Genomic DNA, 20,719 nt, shown 5'->3' on the forward strand with positions numbered 1-20,719 from the left:
GATAAGTCCAAGAGGGTGGGTCTATTCCACTCAACTCCAGTTTGATTTGCCCTGTAGAATGTTCACCAAGTATTAGTTTCTATGTAAACTGTCAACTTAAAAATAGGTCCATTTTAAAAGATTGAGTTTATAATAAAATTACATACTAATGAGAAAATGAAGAAACCTTTTTGTTTTGTCACGTCTTAACTCATAAGGCTAAATGCTGGCTAGACTATCAGGCTCATTTATGGGAGCATGCTTTCATACTAAGAGTGCTTACCTAAAATCCCTGTTACTCCATTTCATCTCACTAAAACAATGCTGCCTTCACCCAGAATGCACTGCACTGGCTTGACTTCCTCATTCACAGCCTTTTTCAAATGTGAAACATTCTGCCTGCATTAGGAATAACCTGGAAAGTTGGAGTTGGGCCTATTTCCCGTGTAGATTGGAGTAGAAACAGAATAGGCGGCAGGAGACTATTGAAGGAGTGAGATATTAAGTACTATTTCTAGTTCATAAGAAAAGTCAAGTATCTAAAGCGGTATAAACAATTGTTCTGCAGTTCCTTCTTGTCTTATCCTTATTAAAACTATAAAGACAAGACAGTTTGTTTTGTGAATTTTACACAAATCAGTTTTGAAGACTGAGCACAGTTGCTTCCAATTGGAGAGATATTTCAAAATATTTCAACTAGCCAAGCTACTGTGATAGAAATAATCTCTATGTCTCAGAGTCCTACCAGTATTACATCTTATTTTAATTGTAAATGCTCAAGGAAGATGTACACCTTTGGTTGAATGCTCCATGGGCTTGAAGGGCCTGTTAGTTGACTCTACACAAGCTGCTTTGACTGGCTGCCAACTAGCTTCTGTCTTGCTGAGATGTACTTGACTGTCTTTTCATTGGCATTTTTCTCCTTACAGATCTTAGAAACCAACCCTACAGACGAGCCGATGCGGTGAGACGAAGTGTGAGACGGCGCTTCGATGATCAGAACCTGCGTTCTGTTAATGGTGCCGAAATAACAATGTGACTGGAGACCACCTTCATGAGAGGGTGTCCAAGAAACTGCCATTCCAGCCTTCACTACAGATGAAATACTCTCAAGGGCTCAGATTTAACAAACACATAGGAATTTTAAAGTGATGGGTTCTCTTTTTAACCCCTGTTAACAAGTGCCTAAAATTGGAAGTAACTTGCTCAGATTAATCAAAGCAATAGGTTTGACTTAAATCTTTTTACATCAGTATGTTACTCAGTTTTTTAACCAAAATGTAAACTTCATATTAAATTCATTATTTGCCATTTTGATTGTCCATTGTGGCCCACCCTGATTTCCTGGTAATCTGTAAATAACGGATGTGTGTGCTATGGGTATCCTTTGCTGAGAGGTCTTCTAAGAAATTTTGTGTTCGAGCCATATTCACCAACTCCTAACAAGGGACTGGAAACGGGAGATGGAAGCTGGCATACAATTACATCCTTCTTTAGTCTCAGCAAAGTACAAGCAGGATGCAACTGCAGTGCCACTCCAAGTCATTCGATTTTATCCTATTTCATGTTGTTTCTGTGCAAGGCTGCCATGCACAAAGGCATTCACTTGTATGACTTCAAGATGGCATAAAACATTGAAGACTTATTTGCAGAACTGTGTTAAGCTAGAGGCAGCTTTTAATAACGCAAAGGTTTCTTAATTAGCACTAAAATTAATGTCTCAGTATTCTGATTTTTGAGGACCATTATGGGTGAATCCTTAAAATAGAAATTGGTGCCTTGTTAGTCAGGGAGATTTTTACCACAAGCTCTATCAGTAAGCATTCAAAAATTACATGTATTAATGTAATGTTGGGAACCTGGCCTTATTCTCTTCTGACAATCGAAGGGTCCTTTTTTTTTTTTCTTCCCTTTGTAAATTATACTGATACAGTTGACATTAAGTTATCAGGGCTGAATTGCTTTATGCATTTCTTACTTATGGGAAATTCCCATTAAATTAACATTGAGATTAAGTTTAAATTATCCGCGATAGGGTTAAATGGTTGACTAAGTCACTCACCTTTACTTCCTCACTGACAAGGCATTTCCATCTTTCCCAAAGTCAAAGACTGGACTGAAGCTAAATTTGTACTTTTCATAATATATATTCTGCTTCTGGCTTACCTTGTTGGTACATCAGTATATTAATTGTAAAAATTATTGTATAGTATTTAACCACCAAATCTGTGTTCATGTGAACCCCTTGGTGAAGGCCCCCTTTTCATGGATGTGTAGTTATATGATCTTTAAAATGTACAGATATTTTGCTATAAGATTGGTGCAGTTTTTTATGGTTTTTACACTTCTCTTTAATTCCTACCTAAGCCTTTAGGTACTACTGTAAATATTGTTTTAAAATGCATCAGCCTATGCTACACAATCTGAATGTTACTTTAACTTATAGTTTGTTTTCTGAAATATATATATATTTAACTACAAGGACAGTTTAAAAGTCAGTTACCACATTTCACAGTAGTATGCCTATTTACAGATCCCTTTTAAACTGCCACTTGCTGTCACACTCATAAATGTGTAGTTTAAAAAGAACATGCCAAGATTGTCGTCTTGTTGAGTCAATATCCATCTTGGTGAGTATATTAATTTGATCATGATATCAGAAAAATATGTGGACCTCCTTCACACAAATCAGCTGCTTTCCAAAGGCGTGCATTTGCTTAAAGCAAACTGCCCATTTCCCAGTGTACAAATGGACAATAATGTTGGCATATTCTTCTGTCTGTCTAGTAATGGCCCTGCTTCTTAGCAATATTAGAAATGTTTTATAAAAGCAATCCATGTTACTTTTCTGGTCTTTTCATGCCATTTGAGCAAATAAACTATTTACACTACTATTCGGTCATATGTTCTAATCCTTTGTATATTTTATCTGTTTTAGAAAAACTGCTCCCTCATATTCTTTATTAAAAAAAAAAGAGATATTGTCATCACCTACATATAAAGAAAGGCTCCCCTGATCTCTCTTCACCCCTTCTCTTTCAGCTGTTACCTTGCCCCACTCTCTCTCCCAATAAACCTCAAGTGGAACTGTTAAAAAAAGTTGTGCTCCCAAGCCAAGAACACAAGCCTCTCCTCTCCTCTCCTGCCCAGTTCCCCAAGTTCTAATTAATTGCAATAGGACTTTTGACTTATTTAAAATGTCTTAAGGTATTACACATTTAGAATTTTTTGAATGTAACTAGAACAGTACAGCTCAAAGGATGATTTGGTTAGATTTAGAGATCATTTTATTAAGAGGGGTTTAGTTGGGGATCCAATCCTGGCCCTTGCATATGCTACCCCTGAGAATTAAGTATGCTTCCATCCGGTCTTAATGCCGTGCCCTGTGACCTGAGTCACTTCCTACAGGACACAGAATAGAAGTAACACAGCAAATCACTGAAACTACTTTGCTGCAGAATTACTACATTTTACAGAGGCAGATGAATGCTTTTATAATTCTATTTAGCATTTTGTTTATTCTAGTCTTTATTAGATATACAAGAACAATTTATTAAGACAGAGTTCATTCTCTAGCTAGCTGTTCAAAGTTGTATTTTTTTTTTTTTCATTTTCATGAAAAGAATGGGAGAAAACAGGTACAGGTTCTCCTGATCAGAGTTCCTTGAGGGGGTTGATTAAGGTCTAACTTTTTAAGCAAAGTGGGTACTACACTGAGAAGCAGGGTTGTGGGCACTTCAAGTCACAACAGAGAACTGTGGGCAGTAGGGCAGACACTTAAAGAGAAACGGTGACACAAATCCAACTTATTTAATAAATATGCCATTGCTCTATTTACAAAAGGTCCGTTGTATCTATGAGGTTCCATACATCACACAAATATAAAAACAAATAAAAATCTGGTGATTGCATAGAAAAGATAAACCTTTTGCCAATTACCTTTCTGAACAAATCCTGTTTAGTTGTAGAGGAAGGCAAGATGACTACACTAACACCTACCCAAATATGTTAGTAGTCAGGACCAAAAACCAAAGATTTCAGTAACCAGGAGATACTCTAGTAACAGTCACAGCATAGTATCAAAAAATGGCTTAGCTTGAATGTGATCTGCTCCATAGCCCAGATTGAAGAGCAGCGTTATGGACTAGCCTGTTTCTTTGAAATGTAAACATTAATTATACTAGGGTCATCACTGTCAAAGACTGGTTCCACCGATGACCTTGAACTGAATCCACTCATTCTCAAATGCAGCTGTTGAGCACATACAGCAGGTTTAGGAATAGCATCTTATTAAGGAACTTAAACGGGGGGGGGGGGGGGTCGGGTCTAAAATGGAGGACAGCTCAACAAAGTGTATGTTATCTTTCATTCTTACATTGAAAGGAGCCCCAAGACATGGAGTGCAACAGTGTTACCATGACTCATCCCTTTATATTTTTTATCTCACAGGTATGAATTTCCTTTTTAAGCTTTTTGGCATGTCCTAAGTTACAGTAACTAGACTTTCCTGTAAGTGGACTTTATGGATGAAGCATCAGTTCTCAGTGGGATGCTTTAATTGCCATGATGCCTCTTTTAAGCTCTCTTGTATGGATGATGGGATATATATGACTACATATGTCAATTGACATTTTATATCTGTTAAGTGCAGTCAGAGTCCTAATCAAGACATGTATGTATGTATATACCACACACACACACACACACTCTCACACTAGTGAATGAAACAGATAAATCCCACCCGAAGATTTTGCAAGACTACAAAATGTGTCATCAGAATAAACAGAGGACTTAAAACACACAGGATGATAAAGAGAATTGTTAAGAGTGGCAAATGTTATTAGCAGAAACATAAAATGAAAACATAAACCCCTTGTAGTTCCATGAAAAACAAAACAACAACAAAAAACCTCCCACCGCGCATCATTTTTCTTTTCCCTTTTTGTAAATATAGTAAGTGTATTTAACCTAGAGGAGAAAGGTGGGTTAAATTAAAAATTTTCCCAAAGGAAAATCTATTTAACTTAATCTAGTTTGTTTTCTTGTTTCAAAAACTTTACAAGTTTATATTTAAGTTTACATCATTTTATGTTAAAATTCTATGAGCACAAATGAAAGCATTCTTCATAACTCTTCCCTAGGTATTATCTGATCAGAATACATAAATCTAATTTTTCTCTTCTGGATGCAAAATGTCTACTGAACACTTAGTCAACTTTAAACACTGGAGTAAAACCAGTAAGTAGCATTCAGCAAATGCTTAGTTAAGCATATAAATGAATGAAAACAGTGCACTATAGCCTCAAACTACACAGGGTTTACAGGAAAATGCATAGACTTTTTAGTTGCGATTACTGATCTATATGAACTGCCTTATACCAGGTACATACTTTCATTTATAGCTATACACCAGGCCCACTTAAGAAAAATCCAAAAGACGAAGTTTTACAAGCTGAAATGAAAAATCTATGCTTCTGTCACATTAAATTCATTTGTGAAGCTGACAGATAATCCACATGCTAAATTGGCCATACTAACTTCCCTTACAAATTTTCCCAACATGGTAGTGATAAGAGAAAATAAGAACGTCAAGTATCTGAGGTCATGATTTTGCTTGATATGAATATATTAGCAAGTTTGATCAGTATTAGTGATGCTGAGGACAACACAGTATCAGCATTAGACTCCTAGTCTTAAGTGAAATATATAAACTTATATTAACTGCTTGGCTATTTGAGTAACTCCAGAAGTAACTCTAGAAGAACAAGCATTCAAAGATACATCTGCCTTTGTCAAACTGAAGATGTAGAAACATGATCTACTGGATTTAAGAGTCAGAAATTTAGGACTGCCCCATCACCTGTGCCTTCATACTACGTCTAGCAACTACAATGTGTCTGATGGTATAATCAAAACAAGACAATAGAGTAGACTGGATTTACATGTTTTATAGCAAGGATATTACATTTCCAGGTACCTAAAGTCAAAATTCAACACACTGATATAAAACTTCTATTTAAATCAATTTGGTTCTGTTATGATATTGATCTGTTCACAGTAACATTTACAAGAAAAGAGGCAGAGGCAGGGGGATCTCTGAGTTTGGGGCCTGTTGGCCTACAGAGTTCCAAGACAGCTGCTGCTACACAAAAGCCCTATCTCCAAAAAACCAAAACCAAAACAACAACAAAAAAACTGTTTTAGTCAAGAGAATCACTTTATGTCTTTTGCTGTGTCTGATTTGCATAGGTTCATTGCAGGGATAGTTTAATTGATCATGTTTTATAAGACTCTGAAGATGTGAAGAAATTATAAGAAGCACAGAAATCTATTTTGAGGACATGCTAAAACATCAATAGCTTTTTATTCAAATATATCAAAAATTTAATGTTGTACTTTAAAAATCATTATTCATGGAATTAAAACATATTTTACAGATTCTAATTTCTCTTATGAAATACTACTGGTTTGTTTCCAAAAATAAGCATGATTTAAAGACTATCTCTGACCTCCGTGTCAAGTACTGGGACTCATTAGCAATCTTGACTATTGCTAAATGAGGACCCCTGAAAATTAAACTCAAGGAGATTCTGTTGCAAGTTGTTAGGTATTTTGAATAACATACAACTGGGGGGGGGGAGTGGGGGAGGGGAGGAGGAACTAATCTCAAGCAAGCAATTTGATCATATAACGTTTTCTCTAAGAGAATGCTCTTTTCCACAAAGTATGTCTTATATCTCAACAGAAAATGGACATGGCGATGAGAAGGTTAGAAATAAAGTACCTCCCTTGTGAGGTTTTAAAACCCTGGCCAGTATTTAATCAAAAACCTGGGCAGGATGGAAAAAGGGCTGTACTGATCTGTCCTAACTCATTTAAAGGGCAATGAAATAATTTATATTCTATTTAAATCTCAACTTGAAAGAGATAATCTCAGCATGTCCAAATTATAAGAACAAAGAGAATACTAAAGAACAACTGCTAATCTTTACATAAGAATTAACAAACAAAATCTCCTGCACTGAAGGAAATTGTATAAATCACATTACTAACCTTCAAGAGTTAGCAGGTAAAGAGAATTGTAACTTTAAGCCACTGCCTTTCTAAAATAGTCATTGCCTTTCTAAAATATTCCATAGGAAATTTATAGGTGAAAACACATTTAAGAACCTCAAATGCACTGATTTACGATGTTCATAAATATTAAAAAAAAGTACTGTAGCTACCATGGGTACGATGAAACAAAATTTCAGGGATTTATTATCTTGAAAATGATCATACAATTTCCTTAGAGCTGAGCAGCTTATGTAGAAATAAAGACTAGTGCACACTACAAGAGAAGTTTAATAATAGATAAAAATGTACAAAAATATTGAAATCAGAAATGCTTTAGAATGTGTACCATGAAGTCAATACTTCTCAGTAAGGAAGGTAATTTACAACCTCCTCAGTGGAATTAAAAAAAAAGTGTAAGAGAAAGGTTGGATTAAAAATTAAAAGAAAATGTTTAAGTCAACATTGATTTCCCACCCCTGACAAGGATATTTCAACTATTACTCAAAAGTTTGGTGGCACATTCTTTAGTAGGTCCTTAAGGCAATATATTTCAACTAATTTACAATTTGACTTGATGTTAGCTATTTTAAAACATCACCTCAAAATAGATGCTCAAAATAATGCCCTCATAAGCCTTTTTAAAATGTTCAGATGTTTCATAAAAAATAATGGTGGCTTTTTTACAGCAGTGCTCGTTAGCACCACTGCTGTTAAAGGTCTACCAAGGCTCCATCAAAAACACCTGTTTCTTAAGAGCTCACCACAGAAGATCACATTGGCTTTAACCAGTTCAGTAGTGCACAAAAAAGCAGTCTTCTCATAGGTTGCTGGTGCTTTTTTTGTACTACATTATCAAAAATTTTCATTGTATCTTCAAAATCCAACTTCTATAAAGGAAATCAAATCACCTCATGACTTAGAACAAAGTAGAGACGTCTGCAGCTATCATGAAATTGCCACTTTTAATCCATCCTGTAGTGCCCTGTGAAAGGGTCACAGAAAGACAGTTATTACCATAGGAAAATATGATTCTTGATACAGAATCAAGTTATTTTCAATTCCTTTGCTTTTATAAAGTCCACAATAACAATACATAAATGCACTTTTTCCTGTGACACAATTAAAACCCAGTGTTATGTAAATTGGACTTAAAATAATCCCTGGTCTGAATTAGACTTTAAATCATACTATAAACATATATTTGGTATAATTTATTGATCATCATCCAGTTGCTCCAAAAGGGTTCTTCTGCGCTTTTCCAATTCCCCTTCACTCAGTTCACTGCCAGAAGTATCCCAGTTACCCTGCAAAGACATTCAACACAATTACAATTAAAGTTAATCCTGAAAACTGACACTGTAAAAAGATTCTAAAGTAGATGTGGAATTCAGTCACACAAAAACATCTCACGAGGTTTTAAAACTGATACTTTGCTCCAAAGCCCAACCGTTGGTTATTAAACATTCCTTGGATGTTATTAGAGGAAAAAAAAATGCTAAGATAGGGATTCTTATATAGAGCTACTTCAGTTCATATTAAATATGTAAACAAGGAAAATGATACATACTAATTCCTTTTGTTTCACACAATTAAATATTAATAGTTCCCACTTAATGAAAGCCACACATCCACTTCCAAAGCAGTATGGTTTTTGCTAATTTTATAAATTTTAGGTAATCCTGTAAAGCAATGTTAAGTTTTAGACTTAACTTAGACTCTAAATGGTCTCTGACCTATGCTCATGAACACAGACAAGACTTAAAGTCTATGAGAAACAACCTCACGAAGTGGAGTGGTCCTCTGAGGTGTTTTGTTTAAACCACTGCTACAGAGGAGACAAGCATAGAGAGGGACTCACTCTTCATGGAGGTCGTGAATCAGAGAAAACCTGTCTCAAAACCAGAACAAAACCCCAATAATTTGAAAATCAAGGTGTCAGTGCCCAATGTACTTCTCAGTGGTACTGTAAAATTCAAACATTATCTTTTCATTCCAAGTTAAATGACAACTATTTTGTACTGTTAATTTGCTGTTAAAATTTTTTAAGGAATATAAATGTAAGAGAATCAACCGGATAGTCATTTATGAAGTGGTACCAGACATTTCTTTCTTTTTTTTTTTTTTTGGTTTTTCGAGACAGTTTCTCTTTATAGCTCTGACTGTCCTGGAGCTCACTTTGTAGACCAGGCTGGCCTCGAACTCAGAAATCCACCTGCCTCTGCCTCCCAAGTGCTGGGATTAAAGACGTGAGCCACCACGCCCGGCTCAGACATTTCTTTTTATTTCATCCCAAGAAGCATTTCCTCCTAAATCAGGTAAGGAAATGAATGGTACCAGAAAGCTATTTTGTGATAAGCAGTGAAGAGAATTTATTCTTTTCTTCAATGTTAGCAGATCAAGAAAAAAAAATCCTATAAACACCATCAAAGATTTAATGAGGGAATGAACTGTTGTTTTTTGGGAATTCAGGAAAGAAACACTTTTCAGTACTTACAGAATCCTTTCCAGTCTTTTTCTTAGGTGATTTGTGTTTTGATTCTGATCTCTGTCTACTTCTGTCTTTTTCACTGTCCCGATCTTTTTCTTTTTTATCCTTTTCTCGTTCAGTATCTGATTCTGGAGAGTCCTATGTACAAAACACCGAACATATCAGAATTTTGATAAGCATACCATTCTTTTACAGATTATTTATGCAGATGTTTAATAATATCACACTTATAGGTTAGGTGTAAGAATGTAGTGAGTTGACCCCAGGAATTGTTGTTGTTAAGATGCTGAGACAGGGTTTCTCTGTGCATTTCTGACTGCTGTGGAGCTTGCTCTGAAAGCAGCCTGGCCTCAAACTCAGAGATCTGCCTGTCTCTGCCTCACAAATGCTGAGACTAAAGGTGTGCGCCATCATCCCCCACTCTGATCCCCAAAACTAGAGTTTCTCCAGTGTTCAACGCAGGAAGAACAACATCTGGATATGTTAAAACACTATTAAGAGCCTCAGCACCAGGTTATATCTATTGTGTAAGTATAGAGCGATATTACTTACTTATTTAGAACCCAGGGCCCCACATACATGCTAAACACACACCCTTAATGAGCTATATAGAGCCTTAGTTCCTGCACATTTTTCATCAAGCATATCTCTGGTTTACTTAGATCTGTATAAGGATACTGCTGACTAAGCTGTTCATTTAATCCATGGAACAAGGTTGAAAAATCACAGAGAAAACAAGTTATTTAAAATGTTAGTGCTTAAATAAGTAGTTCTGGGTTAGATAGCTAAAACTCCTAGGAAGCAGCATAGAAACCAAGACAACCGATCTAGTTCAGGGCATCTGTGCTAAAACTCAGACACCACTGATGAAAAACCCCTATGCCAACCTAATATGCATCTACAGCATTGGAAGAGAAACTGATCAAGCATTTTTATTTTTTCTGTCTCTTTTAAAATTTAAAAGACCAGGTTAGGAACCCTAGTACTTGTGAATGTTCCTATTTGAAGTTCCGAGTGATCACAATGGAAGACTAAGGGGAAGCACACTTAAAGGTTCTGGTTTTATTCCCAAGGTAAATGAGCACAGATTTAGATTATGAGAAGGCCGAAGAATCCTTTCCAAAGCAAAGCCTTGGAACTGTTAAAAACTAGAAACTTTCTTACAGATTTATGCCTCCTCTTTTTGCTTTTCTTCTTATGCTTTTTTGACTTCTTGTAACTTCTCTCTGTGGAGCATAGAAAGAAAAAGAAAATGTCAAAATCTGAAGAAATCAAAGTGTCAAGGTTGACTCAAGAAGAGAGAAGTGCTCACCAGACTCAGCACTGGACGAACGCTCTGAAGCAGAATGAGACTCTGATCGCTGCCTTTTTTTCTTTGAATGGCTGTCGTCATCATCTGACTCTGATCCCTAAACAATACACATACAGACATTCACAAGCATGTTCACAAATGTTTTGGTCTACTGTGCCAGCCAACACACTTCTTACCGATCGAGAGCGGGAGCGTTTCCTATGGTGCTTTTTAGATTTCTTAGAATGTTTCTTGTTCTTTGAATGATGATGCTGACATTCATGCTAGAGTAGTAAAAGACAAACTTTAAGAACTGCACTTGCTTTGTATAGGCAAGAACAAGAAAATGGTACAAGCTTACCATGTGAGATCTTCAAAAAGTCCTAAGCAAGATACATTAGAATAAGATGTCCAGTGATTACATGAGAAATCACTATTTTTATTCTTATTAGGTATTCATATATTATATATTCATTTATGTATCTGAAAAAATTTTAATTCATTTATGTATCTGAAAAATTTTTACAAAATATTAATGAAGTAGTTTTTATCAAAATGACAAGAGCATTGGTAGGGAAAAGTCTTAAAAGGTGTAACTTTCAATAATTATTAAAAAAATTATTCAGGCATAATTTTGTCATCTAATCTGACTAGGTTTGGTTAGTAAGCTAGGCCAAGCACTGAGATAAAAAACCTAACAGGCATCTTTCAACTGGGATACACAAGATCTATTCCTTTTTATTTTGTCCCAAGAAGCATTTCCTCCGAATTCACACAGGGAACACTTATTTAACTACAGGTTGTGCCCTTAACACTTAGTAAACAATTCATTGTGGGTGGGTGGTGCTGGTGGAGTATGGGAACAGTTATGAAAGAGTACGTAAAGACCCAAGCTCTACCCCTGGCAATCATAAGGCAGAGAGAGAAAAACCTCCTGGATTTATCTTCTGACTTCCATATGAATTGTGACTTACACAGATGTACACACAACTGTAAAATATTCATAAGGCTACTTGGAAGGGAGAAGTGCTGCAGGAAATGCTCCTTGTTCTAATGTTTATATCCCTGGCTCAGATAACACACATTTGGTCTAAAAAGTAGAAATGGAAAACCTGGCTAAGAATGAAGTCCTTTCTGCCTCAATGAACGGTGCCTCAAGACCTTATTAATCAGGTTTCACAATCTGACTTGCTCACTCTTTTCCTATAGAATCATCTTTAGATTCATCTACCACTTCACTACATTACCTCTAGCTCAAATTACCAAAAGTACAAAGCTGGCTAGTCTCTGTATGTGTGTCTAAGTGGTGTGTGAATGAAGAGTGTGATGTGCACCCATGCAAAGGCCAGATGAAGAAATAAGCTATCTTCTCTAGCTTCTCAACCTTTCTCCCTGAGACACAGGCTCACTCTATTAGAAATTCCTTGTGTTGGCTAAGATGGCTGGCTGTTAAGCATAGAAGATTTCCCCGTATCCACCCCTGCCTGGTGGGTACTCAGACTGTCTTTTATGCTTGCACAAAAGCGCTCTTTACTCAATGAACCATCTCTTCATTGCTTGGGGATTCTTGATTACAAAAAGGTAGCTCATACATTCCTTAGGATACAGCATCTCAAAGTTCCAAATACATTCAAATGCTTTGGAATATGGGTATAACCAAGCTTGTTTGTTTGTTTGTTTGTTTTAAATTTACATCTTAATCAAACCTTCCACTCCCTCCTCCCCTACTCCCTCGCTCTTACTCCCCCATTCTCTTCCTGTCCTCCCTCTCTCCTCAGAAAAGGGGAGGCCTCCCATAGTTATCAGGCACATCAAGCTGCAGTAGAATTAGGCCCATCTTTTCCTATTCTGGCTAGGCAGTCTCTGGATGGTTCATTCTTTCTTCTTAGCTCCAAACTTTGTCTCTGTAACTCCTTCCATAGGTATTTTGTTCCCTATTCTAAGAAGGAATGAAGTATCCACATGGTGGTTTTCCTTCTTCTTGATTTTCTTGTGTTTTGCAAATTGTATCTTGGGTATTCTAAGTTTCTGGGCTAACACCCACTTATCAGTGAGTGTATATCAAGTGACTTCTTTTGTGATTGAGTTACCTCATTCAGGATGATATCCTCCATTTTGTACTTTGTACATGTTTGTGGAATCCATAAGTTTATACTCTCCACGTTATAGTGAGGTAGAGTTTATCTTACTGGAACCCAGAAAAACTGTTATTGTAGCTAGCCTTACCACTCTTCACAGATCATATTTCTAACCTCCCTGAGTGCTAGGATTATATGTAGCCTACCATATCCTCCCTGCATTTATGTATGCTAGAGCATATGAACATCAGTCCTTACAATTGCAGACCAAGGATTTTGCCCATTCAATCATTTCCTTAGCTCATGTTAAACTTTTTGAAAGCACTGATAAATAGTCAAATAATATATATCGGCTAGACGCCATTGCCTACAAAACTTACTTCATGTTGTTAGTTTGCTTATTTGTAACATAACATAACTTCCTGTAAGGATTTAGTTCATACATGTAAGCTCTATGAATGATAAATGGATTAGCTCACACAGTCTATAACAATGTACTTAATAGTCATTGGTCAATTCAGGATAATTTACAAGAGCCTGTCTTGAAACAAGTGAAAATATTTCTACTATAGACTTACTTGATAATTTCCCACTGTTATTTTAAGCAAAACTTCCTATTTTTCCCATTGTAATTCAGAAACTATAGATTTTTGGCATACCTAATATAGTATAATATCTGAAACCAACATTTTTTTAATGTGTTTTTTGTTCAGTCAGTTTTTAAAAATCTGCTGTCCAAGAAAACTTTAGGATATTCCCAGGCTTAATTACTGGCTGATTTATGAGGCCGACAAATGACTGAATTCCTGCACCTAGGAACAAAAAGCAAATTTCTGACACTATCTTTAATAGCCCCTGCACACCTATTTGTCATGTGAAAAAATTCTACAGAACAAAACATTCTTGATTATTTTCATCTCAAACTTTCACCTTTATATGTCACAACAAACTAAAAATTACCTCAAGCACATGCATGAAATCTTTAAATATTCTTTTTCTTTCAGATTCTAGAGTTATATCCTCAAACGCTGGTTCCTTTACAAATCTTTCCCGGATCTGGAAAGCAACGATATGGAATAAATATATGAAGATAAGAAAATCTTATCATCATATCTAAAAGCAGTATGACCCATGGAGAAACCTGAGATTCACTTAAAAGTGGACTCTTTTCTCCTTCAATAGTTCTAGCAGGGTGTGGCAGTGCATGCTGGGAAGCAGAATCAAGTACATAGATCTAAGCCCTGTCCCCTGCTGGTGCTGTATTCAAACCATTTAGACAAACTATTCCGAAATTCAAGTCACAACTAGCTTTTGACATATATAGAATATTTTGTGAATAGTTTAGCTTATCTGTGTCCCCTAGAAACAAATTAGTGTTATTTTCAACTTTGAAGCACAAGTATACATACATCTTCCCAGACAGCATCCAGTTCTATTGGAGGGGTAGCCTGTTTCAACATACTCTTAAAGGCAGACTCTTTCCGTTTCATTTTCCGAGCCTCTTCTTTTTCTCTCTCACGTTCACGGGCTTCTGCCTTTTCTAGTAACTATCAAAAAATCAAATCTATTAAATTATGATGAGTCCTGTTTCAAACAAGACATTGTTCTTAAAAGTATTATAACATCACTTATAAAAGTTTAATTTAACCTCTAACAATGAAACATTTTTACACAGTTTGTTTTACTTTCTTTACCTTATACCTTATCCCTTTTACAGTACCTTATCCCACTAGCCTACAACTTGAAGTAATTCTTAGATGAACAATTAGGTAGGTATCTGAAATAATTTAACTTACACTATTGAAAGCCAACTTGATATTTCCAGCATCCAAAGTAGTTGATCTTTTGGTTGAACTGATTATTGCCACAAAATCTTCAAAAGTAGTGTTTACTTCAACTACAAATCCTTTATCCTAAAAGCCAGAAATCTTGTTATAAATAACATGTAACTGCAAGGAATGAATCAATGTTTTCAAATAGTTAAGAACAAGTTCACTTACCTTCAGAATGTCTTTTATTATCTTCTTTTCATCATGATATCGTGCTTTAAGATCTTCAACATAAAACTTGAAAAGATCAAGTGCAGTTGATCCTAATGAAAAAACTAAAGAAGTCAAAAAGCTAGCTCTAACCAAGAGCTGCAATTACTTTTTGTTTGTAAAACAAACATAAAATAAAGCACACACCTCTCCTCCCCCAACGGCTGTTCCCAACCCCAACCCACATCCATCCCAACTCCTAAGGTATGCTTGGAAAGAAAGGAATCTCACCCGGCTGACCCAGCATGTTAGTGAAGCGAATGTCAGAGCTGATGGTGGGATACAGCTCCATCCAAGAGGACATAGAGTGCAGCTGCCCATGCTCGTGCAACTCGTCCAGAAAGATCTGCGGGCGACAAACACATGTAAAATACAAGAAAAACATGGTAAAAAGTGCCAGCAAAAATACTTCTAGACCACAAATAAATAATATACACAAGCCATCCAAAGAAAGAGATCTTTCAAAAGACTATACTATCCTTCTAGTCTTCAGTTACCTATCCCTTAAGACAGAAAGCCACTTCCAGTTAAAAACAACAAGATCCATAAAATATTGTGTATGTATATAACCAAAAACCAAAGATACTAAAATGACTGGGATTATCTATTCTCAAATGATGAGGCTAAAGAGTATGTGCATGTCCTGTATAAAACTTTTTTTTTTTAATAGCATCATTTAGATATTTTTATTTAGGTTAATTTTAAACAATGGCCTGAAGAGATGGCTCTTGGTTTGGGGCAGATGGGACCCACGTTCTGTTCCCAACATCCATAAGGTGACTCATGATCACCTGTAACTTCAGTTTCAGGTGATGTGGACATCAGGCAAGTGAATGGTATATACAAATTAGTAGAATACTCATATACATAAAACAAATCTTTAAAAAATAAATCAAATATAGTTATGTACTACTCTCCTCAAAGCTTCTGGGAAAGTTAGGATTTAAATCACTATGTGATCTCCCAACCATTTCCCTTCCTTAAACAGAAGGCTTATTGTAACTTTATTCTGTCTTTAAAAAAAAATTGTCTATTCTATACCACCCATTTCCTTTCCTGTGGCTGACAGTCAGGACTGCACACTGGGGCTTCAGTACTATCAGTGTCTATTGGTCTTCTTCCAGTCCTTAGTTCTGTAATTCCTAGGGCTCCACTGTTCAATAGGAGCTACTGGGCCTGGGGAGCAACAGATGACTCAGCAGTTTAGACTCACACTGCTTCTACAGAGGACCCAGGTTCAGTTCCTGAATGACAGCTTACCAGTCTAAAACTCCAGTTCTAGGAGTTATGATGCCCTTATAGTATGTATATAAACATGCATGCAAAACATACATATACATGATATAAAAAATTACAATGAAAATTTAAAAAGCCATCAATAAAAGGCAGTTTCTGAACATTGCGGCTAGTATAAAGTATGATCTTCTGCCAGATGGTGGCAATGCATGCTTTTAATCCCAGCACTTGAAAGTCAGAGGGAAGACAATCTATGTGAGTTCAAGTCCAGACTGGTTTACAGAGTAAATTTTTAAATTTACTCAATTTAAAAATTTTTAAAAATATCTATTACTGCTTGTTTAGAGAATGCCTTTAAATATTGGTTTAACTAGATTGCTAAATGTGAAACTGGTTATGTTTAAGTTGCATATACAGGATACACTGGGCAGCAATGTTATAGAGTAACATGTACCTACATCCTACTGCTACTTCCCTCTTTCAACAAAAGCGGCGAAGGTGGTTTTAAAGCTTTTCAGTCTTAAAGTGTTTAAAAACTCCTTCCTGGAGTTTTTAAATGTACTCCTTTCTATCATATATTTTTGTTAATATCTCACTCAAGTCACTGATTTTTGAGTCTCATCCTAATAGTGGATTTCCAGTTGAAAAATTGTCACAGGAGGGTTGATAACTTCTTTAAAGCTGGTATTCACTAATTACCAGTGTTACTTTCCCTTGAATAGTGATCACCAACAGCATTTTCCTTGGTTGAAGATCTCTACCTCAGATTTAATTCAGTATTATCTTTTCTTACTTGTTCCCGTTTTTCCCCTCCAATACTGTTCTTTATGTTACTATTTATATCTGTGTTTGAATTATGAACGTTCATAGATTTTGAGAGATAGCCCTCATCTTTAAATTGTTCCTTCATTTTCTCCCTTGACTATTTTTCTCTTATCCATAAAACACTCTTTTCCTTTTTTTCTTTTTAAGACATGATCTCATCATGTACCCTTGGCTGTCCTGGATCTTGAAAGGGGACAGACCAGGCTGGCTGTGAGCACTTAGAGATCCACCTGCTTCTGTCAACAGCGTGCAAGGATTAAAAGTGTGTGCAACCACTGCATCCATCCCAAAGCATAAAACACAGAAGTCCTGAGGTTTTCCTTACCAAAATATCTCAAGTCTAATTGTAATGTTCAACTATTTGTCAATCTTTTAACTCTCTTTACTATGCTAGTGATTACTAAGTATCTTAAGTAACACACTAAACAGTATCTTTAAGTCTCCACACTATAAAAACTTTAACTATTTGTTATTTTGTAGATTTTCCTGTCCCTTAGGATTTGTCAATCATCTGAAGGATAAAATCAACATAGCATTAGACTCCACACCAGAATCTTAGTTAGTAAGTTTGTTTTAGGGTTTAGTAATTTGCATTTTGTAACTTCTCAGGTAATGGTAACTCTGTATCTAGGGCTCATTCTCAGAGGACCACTACTTTTGTCTTACAACATTTTCCCCTCTGTGACACATTTTTCCTTTGTTCAATTTAAAGACTTGTCTCAAACCTTTCTATTACAGCTGACACAAATTAAACATGGGACTTAAGACTTTAAAAAAAACAAACAAACAATTCACCAGGTTCCTAGCAAAGATGTAACAAACTTAATTATGTAAGTATTAACTGACAGATCAAATCAAATCAAAAGAAAAAGACTGTAATCACCAAACCACATTACTGAATAGGTTCTTTCCACTCATGATTAATTTTGGAAATGACAGTTTCACTTAATTCATTTTACTACAGTTCTAAATAATTCTTTGAAAATTTGAAAGGTAAAATAGGACTAAAAAAATTACTGAATTACATATATATCTTAAGGAGTACCAACATAGTGATTTAATAACCACTTATTTTAACCTTAAACACAAACATGCTATATGCATATCAATCTGATTTAAAGCCTATTTTACACTTAGCTAAAGGCCTACATGGCCTTTAATTAGAATCTCGTGGCCTGCAGTAATAGCATTTGGTACTCTGTATCATATTGTCGTAGTTTCTATGACCCAGATTTCTAGTTTTATGTCTAGTTCAAATTTAAACTATTGTAAACTCAAAATCTTAAAAAGGCCTTGAAGCATACAAGCTGCAGAAGTCTAATGGCTCTCCTAAAAGCCTTTCTTTCTTGTCACATAGTTGACTATCTTAAAACTAGGGATAGCCTATTTTATAGCTAGCTATGAAAATTAGATTGAATTCTCAAAAACTGAATATGAAAATAGGTAAACAGAACATAGGCTTTAGTAGTAAGACTGGTCTTTGAAATCATTTCCATGCTAAATGAGGTCAAAGGAATGATATATCCCACTAAGTAGGCAATCAGAAACAACTTTAGAAGTCACTGGTATTCATATGAGTGCATCAATATTAGTACATATTAAAACCTACCCTGTATCTACTGGATGAAATCTTAAGGAGAGACTTAATAATCTGTGTTCTTAGTAGTCACATGAATAATCCTACATAGAACTAAAAAAGTAACTTACCAGAGTAGCGAGTTTCATAGAACAAAGGTAAATTAGTGTTTAAACGGCTGTGATTGCAATAGATAGTAACCACTTGACATGGTAAACTGTTTTTTAAAAAGTCTTTTACATGAATCTAACACAAGTGAAATTTTAAGAACTACCACCCTAAATGATAACAATAGATCAAACAGACTATTAATGCCAGGTAACAAGCTTATATAAGCCACTGCAACCTTGCTGGTACCCTAATACAGAGTTTAATATAAGACTAAAGACTGTTTGTAACCAAGACTGTATAGTTTTAAATTCTAGCTCTATACTTAGTAGTATCTCACCAAGTCCGTTTCTTTATTTACCTGAATATATTCAACAAACATGATATACTAAGAACAGCTTCAAAACACAGGTTATACAGGTAAAATACCTTAGGCAGGCATTGTGGCACTTGTCTGTAATCCCTGCCCTTGAAAGGTGGAAACAAAAAGATCAAGAGTACAAAAGTGGTCTGGGCTACACAGCAAGTCTGAGGACAGCCTGGCTCACCTAGGACCCTATCTCAAAGAAAACCCATAAAAATTTAAACAGCAAAAATTCATTTCTTTGTAATGGGAAGACCACCACTAGAAGTGAAAAAGCTACTGATTACAGAACATACTTTAAACTCCCACGTAAAGGGATTAACTATGTTCCATGTCTAAGCTGTACAGCACATTCTTTAGGAACCAAATATCAACTGCTACAAAGCACCCATCACTTGTCTTGTTTCCACCTAGCCCTTATGCTATGTTGTTCAGCTAAAGCCTTATGCTCAAGTTAAATAATGTTTGCTTCACCTTGCTATATTCCTTCGCCTCAAATGTCCAAGAACAAAACCTAAATTATAAAAATTAAAGAGTTCAACATACTGGGCATCCACAAAGCCTAGGTAATGAACTAGAAACAAGTATCTCAGAAGTGCTTTGATTCTTCTTGACATCCTATGACTATAATACAGACCTAAGGCAGAATAGGCATCTTTCTATTACCTGAAAAGATTCCCTATTTTTACGCTGCCTCCTCCTTTCTCTCAACAAAGTCTTCTGTTTTTCTTCTTCTTCTTCCTTTTCTAAAGCCCGGATGTGTTCCTCAAAGCATATTAATGCATCTTCTTTATCCATGTCTATAGTATGTTTCCAATAAAAAATTAAAATATTAACAGAAAAGCAGTTTATTTGCATTAAACTCTACAAATTTCCAATTCAGTATTAAAAAACCACTTGTATTTGAATTCAAACATAATTTTAGAATGACACAAGTTAAGACTTCAAATCCTACAGAGAGTGAATGGAGGACGTGCACACGGCACTGGACTAGCTAACAGAAGCAATCATGCTTACCCTCCCAAAGGGCACTACGTTACACTTCAAATGCTTAGTTCAAGAGCTCTTCCTATATGCATTTGATCATATTCATCACCCCCACAACTCTTCACAGATGTCCCCTCTACTCGTCTATCTAACTTTGTTGTCACCACTTTTTCTTCCTTACTTTAAATCCATCAAGACCAACTGTCATGACTAAATATTCTTAGATATGAGGTCTTCCACGGATTATGGTCAAGTTATTAGGAGTTAGAGAGAACACCCTGCCCCTCTCCAGCAGCTATCAGCTGTTAATATTTCTGTAGCGAAGGGTGAGATTCCACGGTCAATGCCCATTTGCATGCTGGGACTAAGCATTGCGCATGCTGTGAGTCACTGTGAGTTTTACATGCAGGCGCCTCATTGGGTTCAGAAGACACCAATGATCTGCAAACGGTCGACTTCTTACATATTTCAGGAATTAGCTGTAAAAGATAACTTTTAAAATAGGGAATCTCTCTTAAAGTATTTTTTCCCCTAAATCTAAATTTAAAACTCAATTAGAAGGAACTCATTTGTAAATAAAGCTTTTCCCACCCCCAAGACAGACAAATCATTGTGTAAAATTGAGTTAGTGACCAAATAAAAAGTCAGAGTAATTTTGATTTCATACAAAAGTTGACAATAACTTTGTGACT

The 20,719-nt window shown here is 35.8% G+C and overlaps 2 protein-coding genes across 20 annotated transcripts in view; one reads left to right on the plus strand and one right to left on the minus strand.

Moving 5' to 3' along the window:
* The window catches only part of Fmnl2 (formin-like 2), a 276,486-nt gene extending 273,215 nt beyond the window's left edge, over positions 1-3,271 (plus strand). For 6 of the 10 annotated variants that reach the window (XM_006498330.2, XM_006498336.2, XM_006498338.2 and 3 more), the window contains one exon: positions 909-2,873. In XM_006498330.2, coding sequence (XP_006498393.1) covers positions 909-1,018 — 110 coding nt within the window. In that variant the 3' untranslated portion in view covers positions 1,019-2,873. Of the gene's footprint in view, positions 1-908 lie in introns of all 10 variants that reach the window. The other 4 variants (XM_006498332.3, XM_006498335.4, XR_003953721.1 and 1 more) reach the window with 3 other exon arrangements.
* A 499-nt stretch (positions 3,272-3,770) lies between these two features.
* The window catches only part of Prpf40a (pre-mRNA processing factor 40A), a 56,737-nt gene continuing 39,788 nt past the window's right edge, over positions 3,771-20,719 (minus strand). For 4 of the 10 annotated variants that reach the window (NM_001371020.1, NM_001371018.1, NM_001371016.1 and 1 more), the window contains 11 exons: positions 19,707-19,840; positions 15,163-15,277; positions 14,893-14,984; positions 14,689-14,805; positions 14,302-14,439; positions 13,853-13,948; positions 11,012-11,098; positions 10,836-10,932; positions 10,688-10,749; positions 9,530-9,661; positions 3,771-8,339 (listed from right to left, as the gene is read on the minus strand). In NM_001371020.1, the coding sequence (NP_001357949.1) occupies positions 8,247-8,339; positions 9,530-9,661; positions 10,688-10,749; positions 10,836-10,932; positions 11,012-11,098; positions 13,853-13,948; positions 14,302-14,439; positions 14,689-14,805; positions 14,893-14,984; positions 15,163-15,277; positions 19,707-19,840 (1,163 nt within the window). In that variant the 3' untranslated portion in view covers positions 3,771-8,246. Of the gene's footprint in view, positions 8,340-9,529; positions 9,662-10,687; positions 10,750-10,835; positions 10,933-11,011; positions 11,099-13,852; positions 13,949-14,301; positions 14,440-14,688; positions 14,806-14,892; positions 14,997-15,162; positions 15,278-19,706; positions 19,841-20,719 lie in introns of all 10 variants that reach the window. The other 6 variants (NM_001371019.1, NM_001371017.1, NM_001371015.1 and 3 more) reach the window with 3 other exon arrangements.

Source organism: Mus musculus, chromosome 2, assembly GCF_000001635.26.
Source record: "Mus musculus strain C57BL/6J chromosome 2, GRCm38.p6 C57BL/6J".
Taxonomy (NCBI): domain Eukaryota; kingdom Metazoa; phylum Chordata; class Mammalia; order Rodentia; family Muridae; genus Mus; species Mus musculus.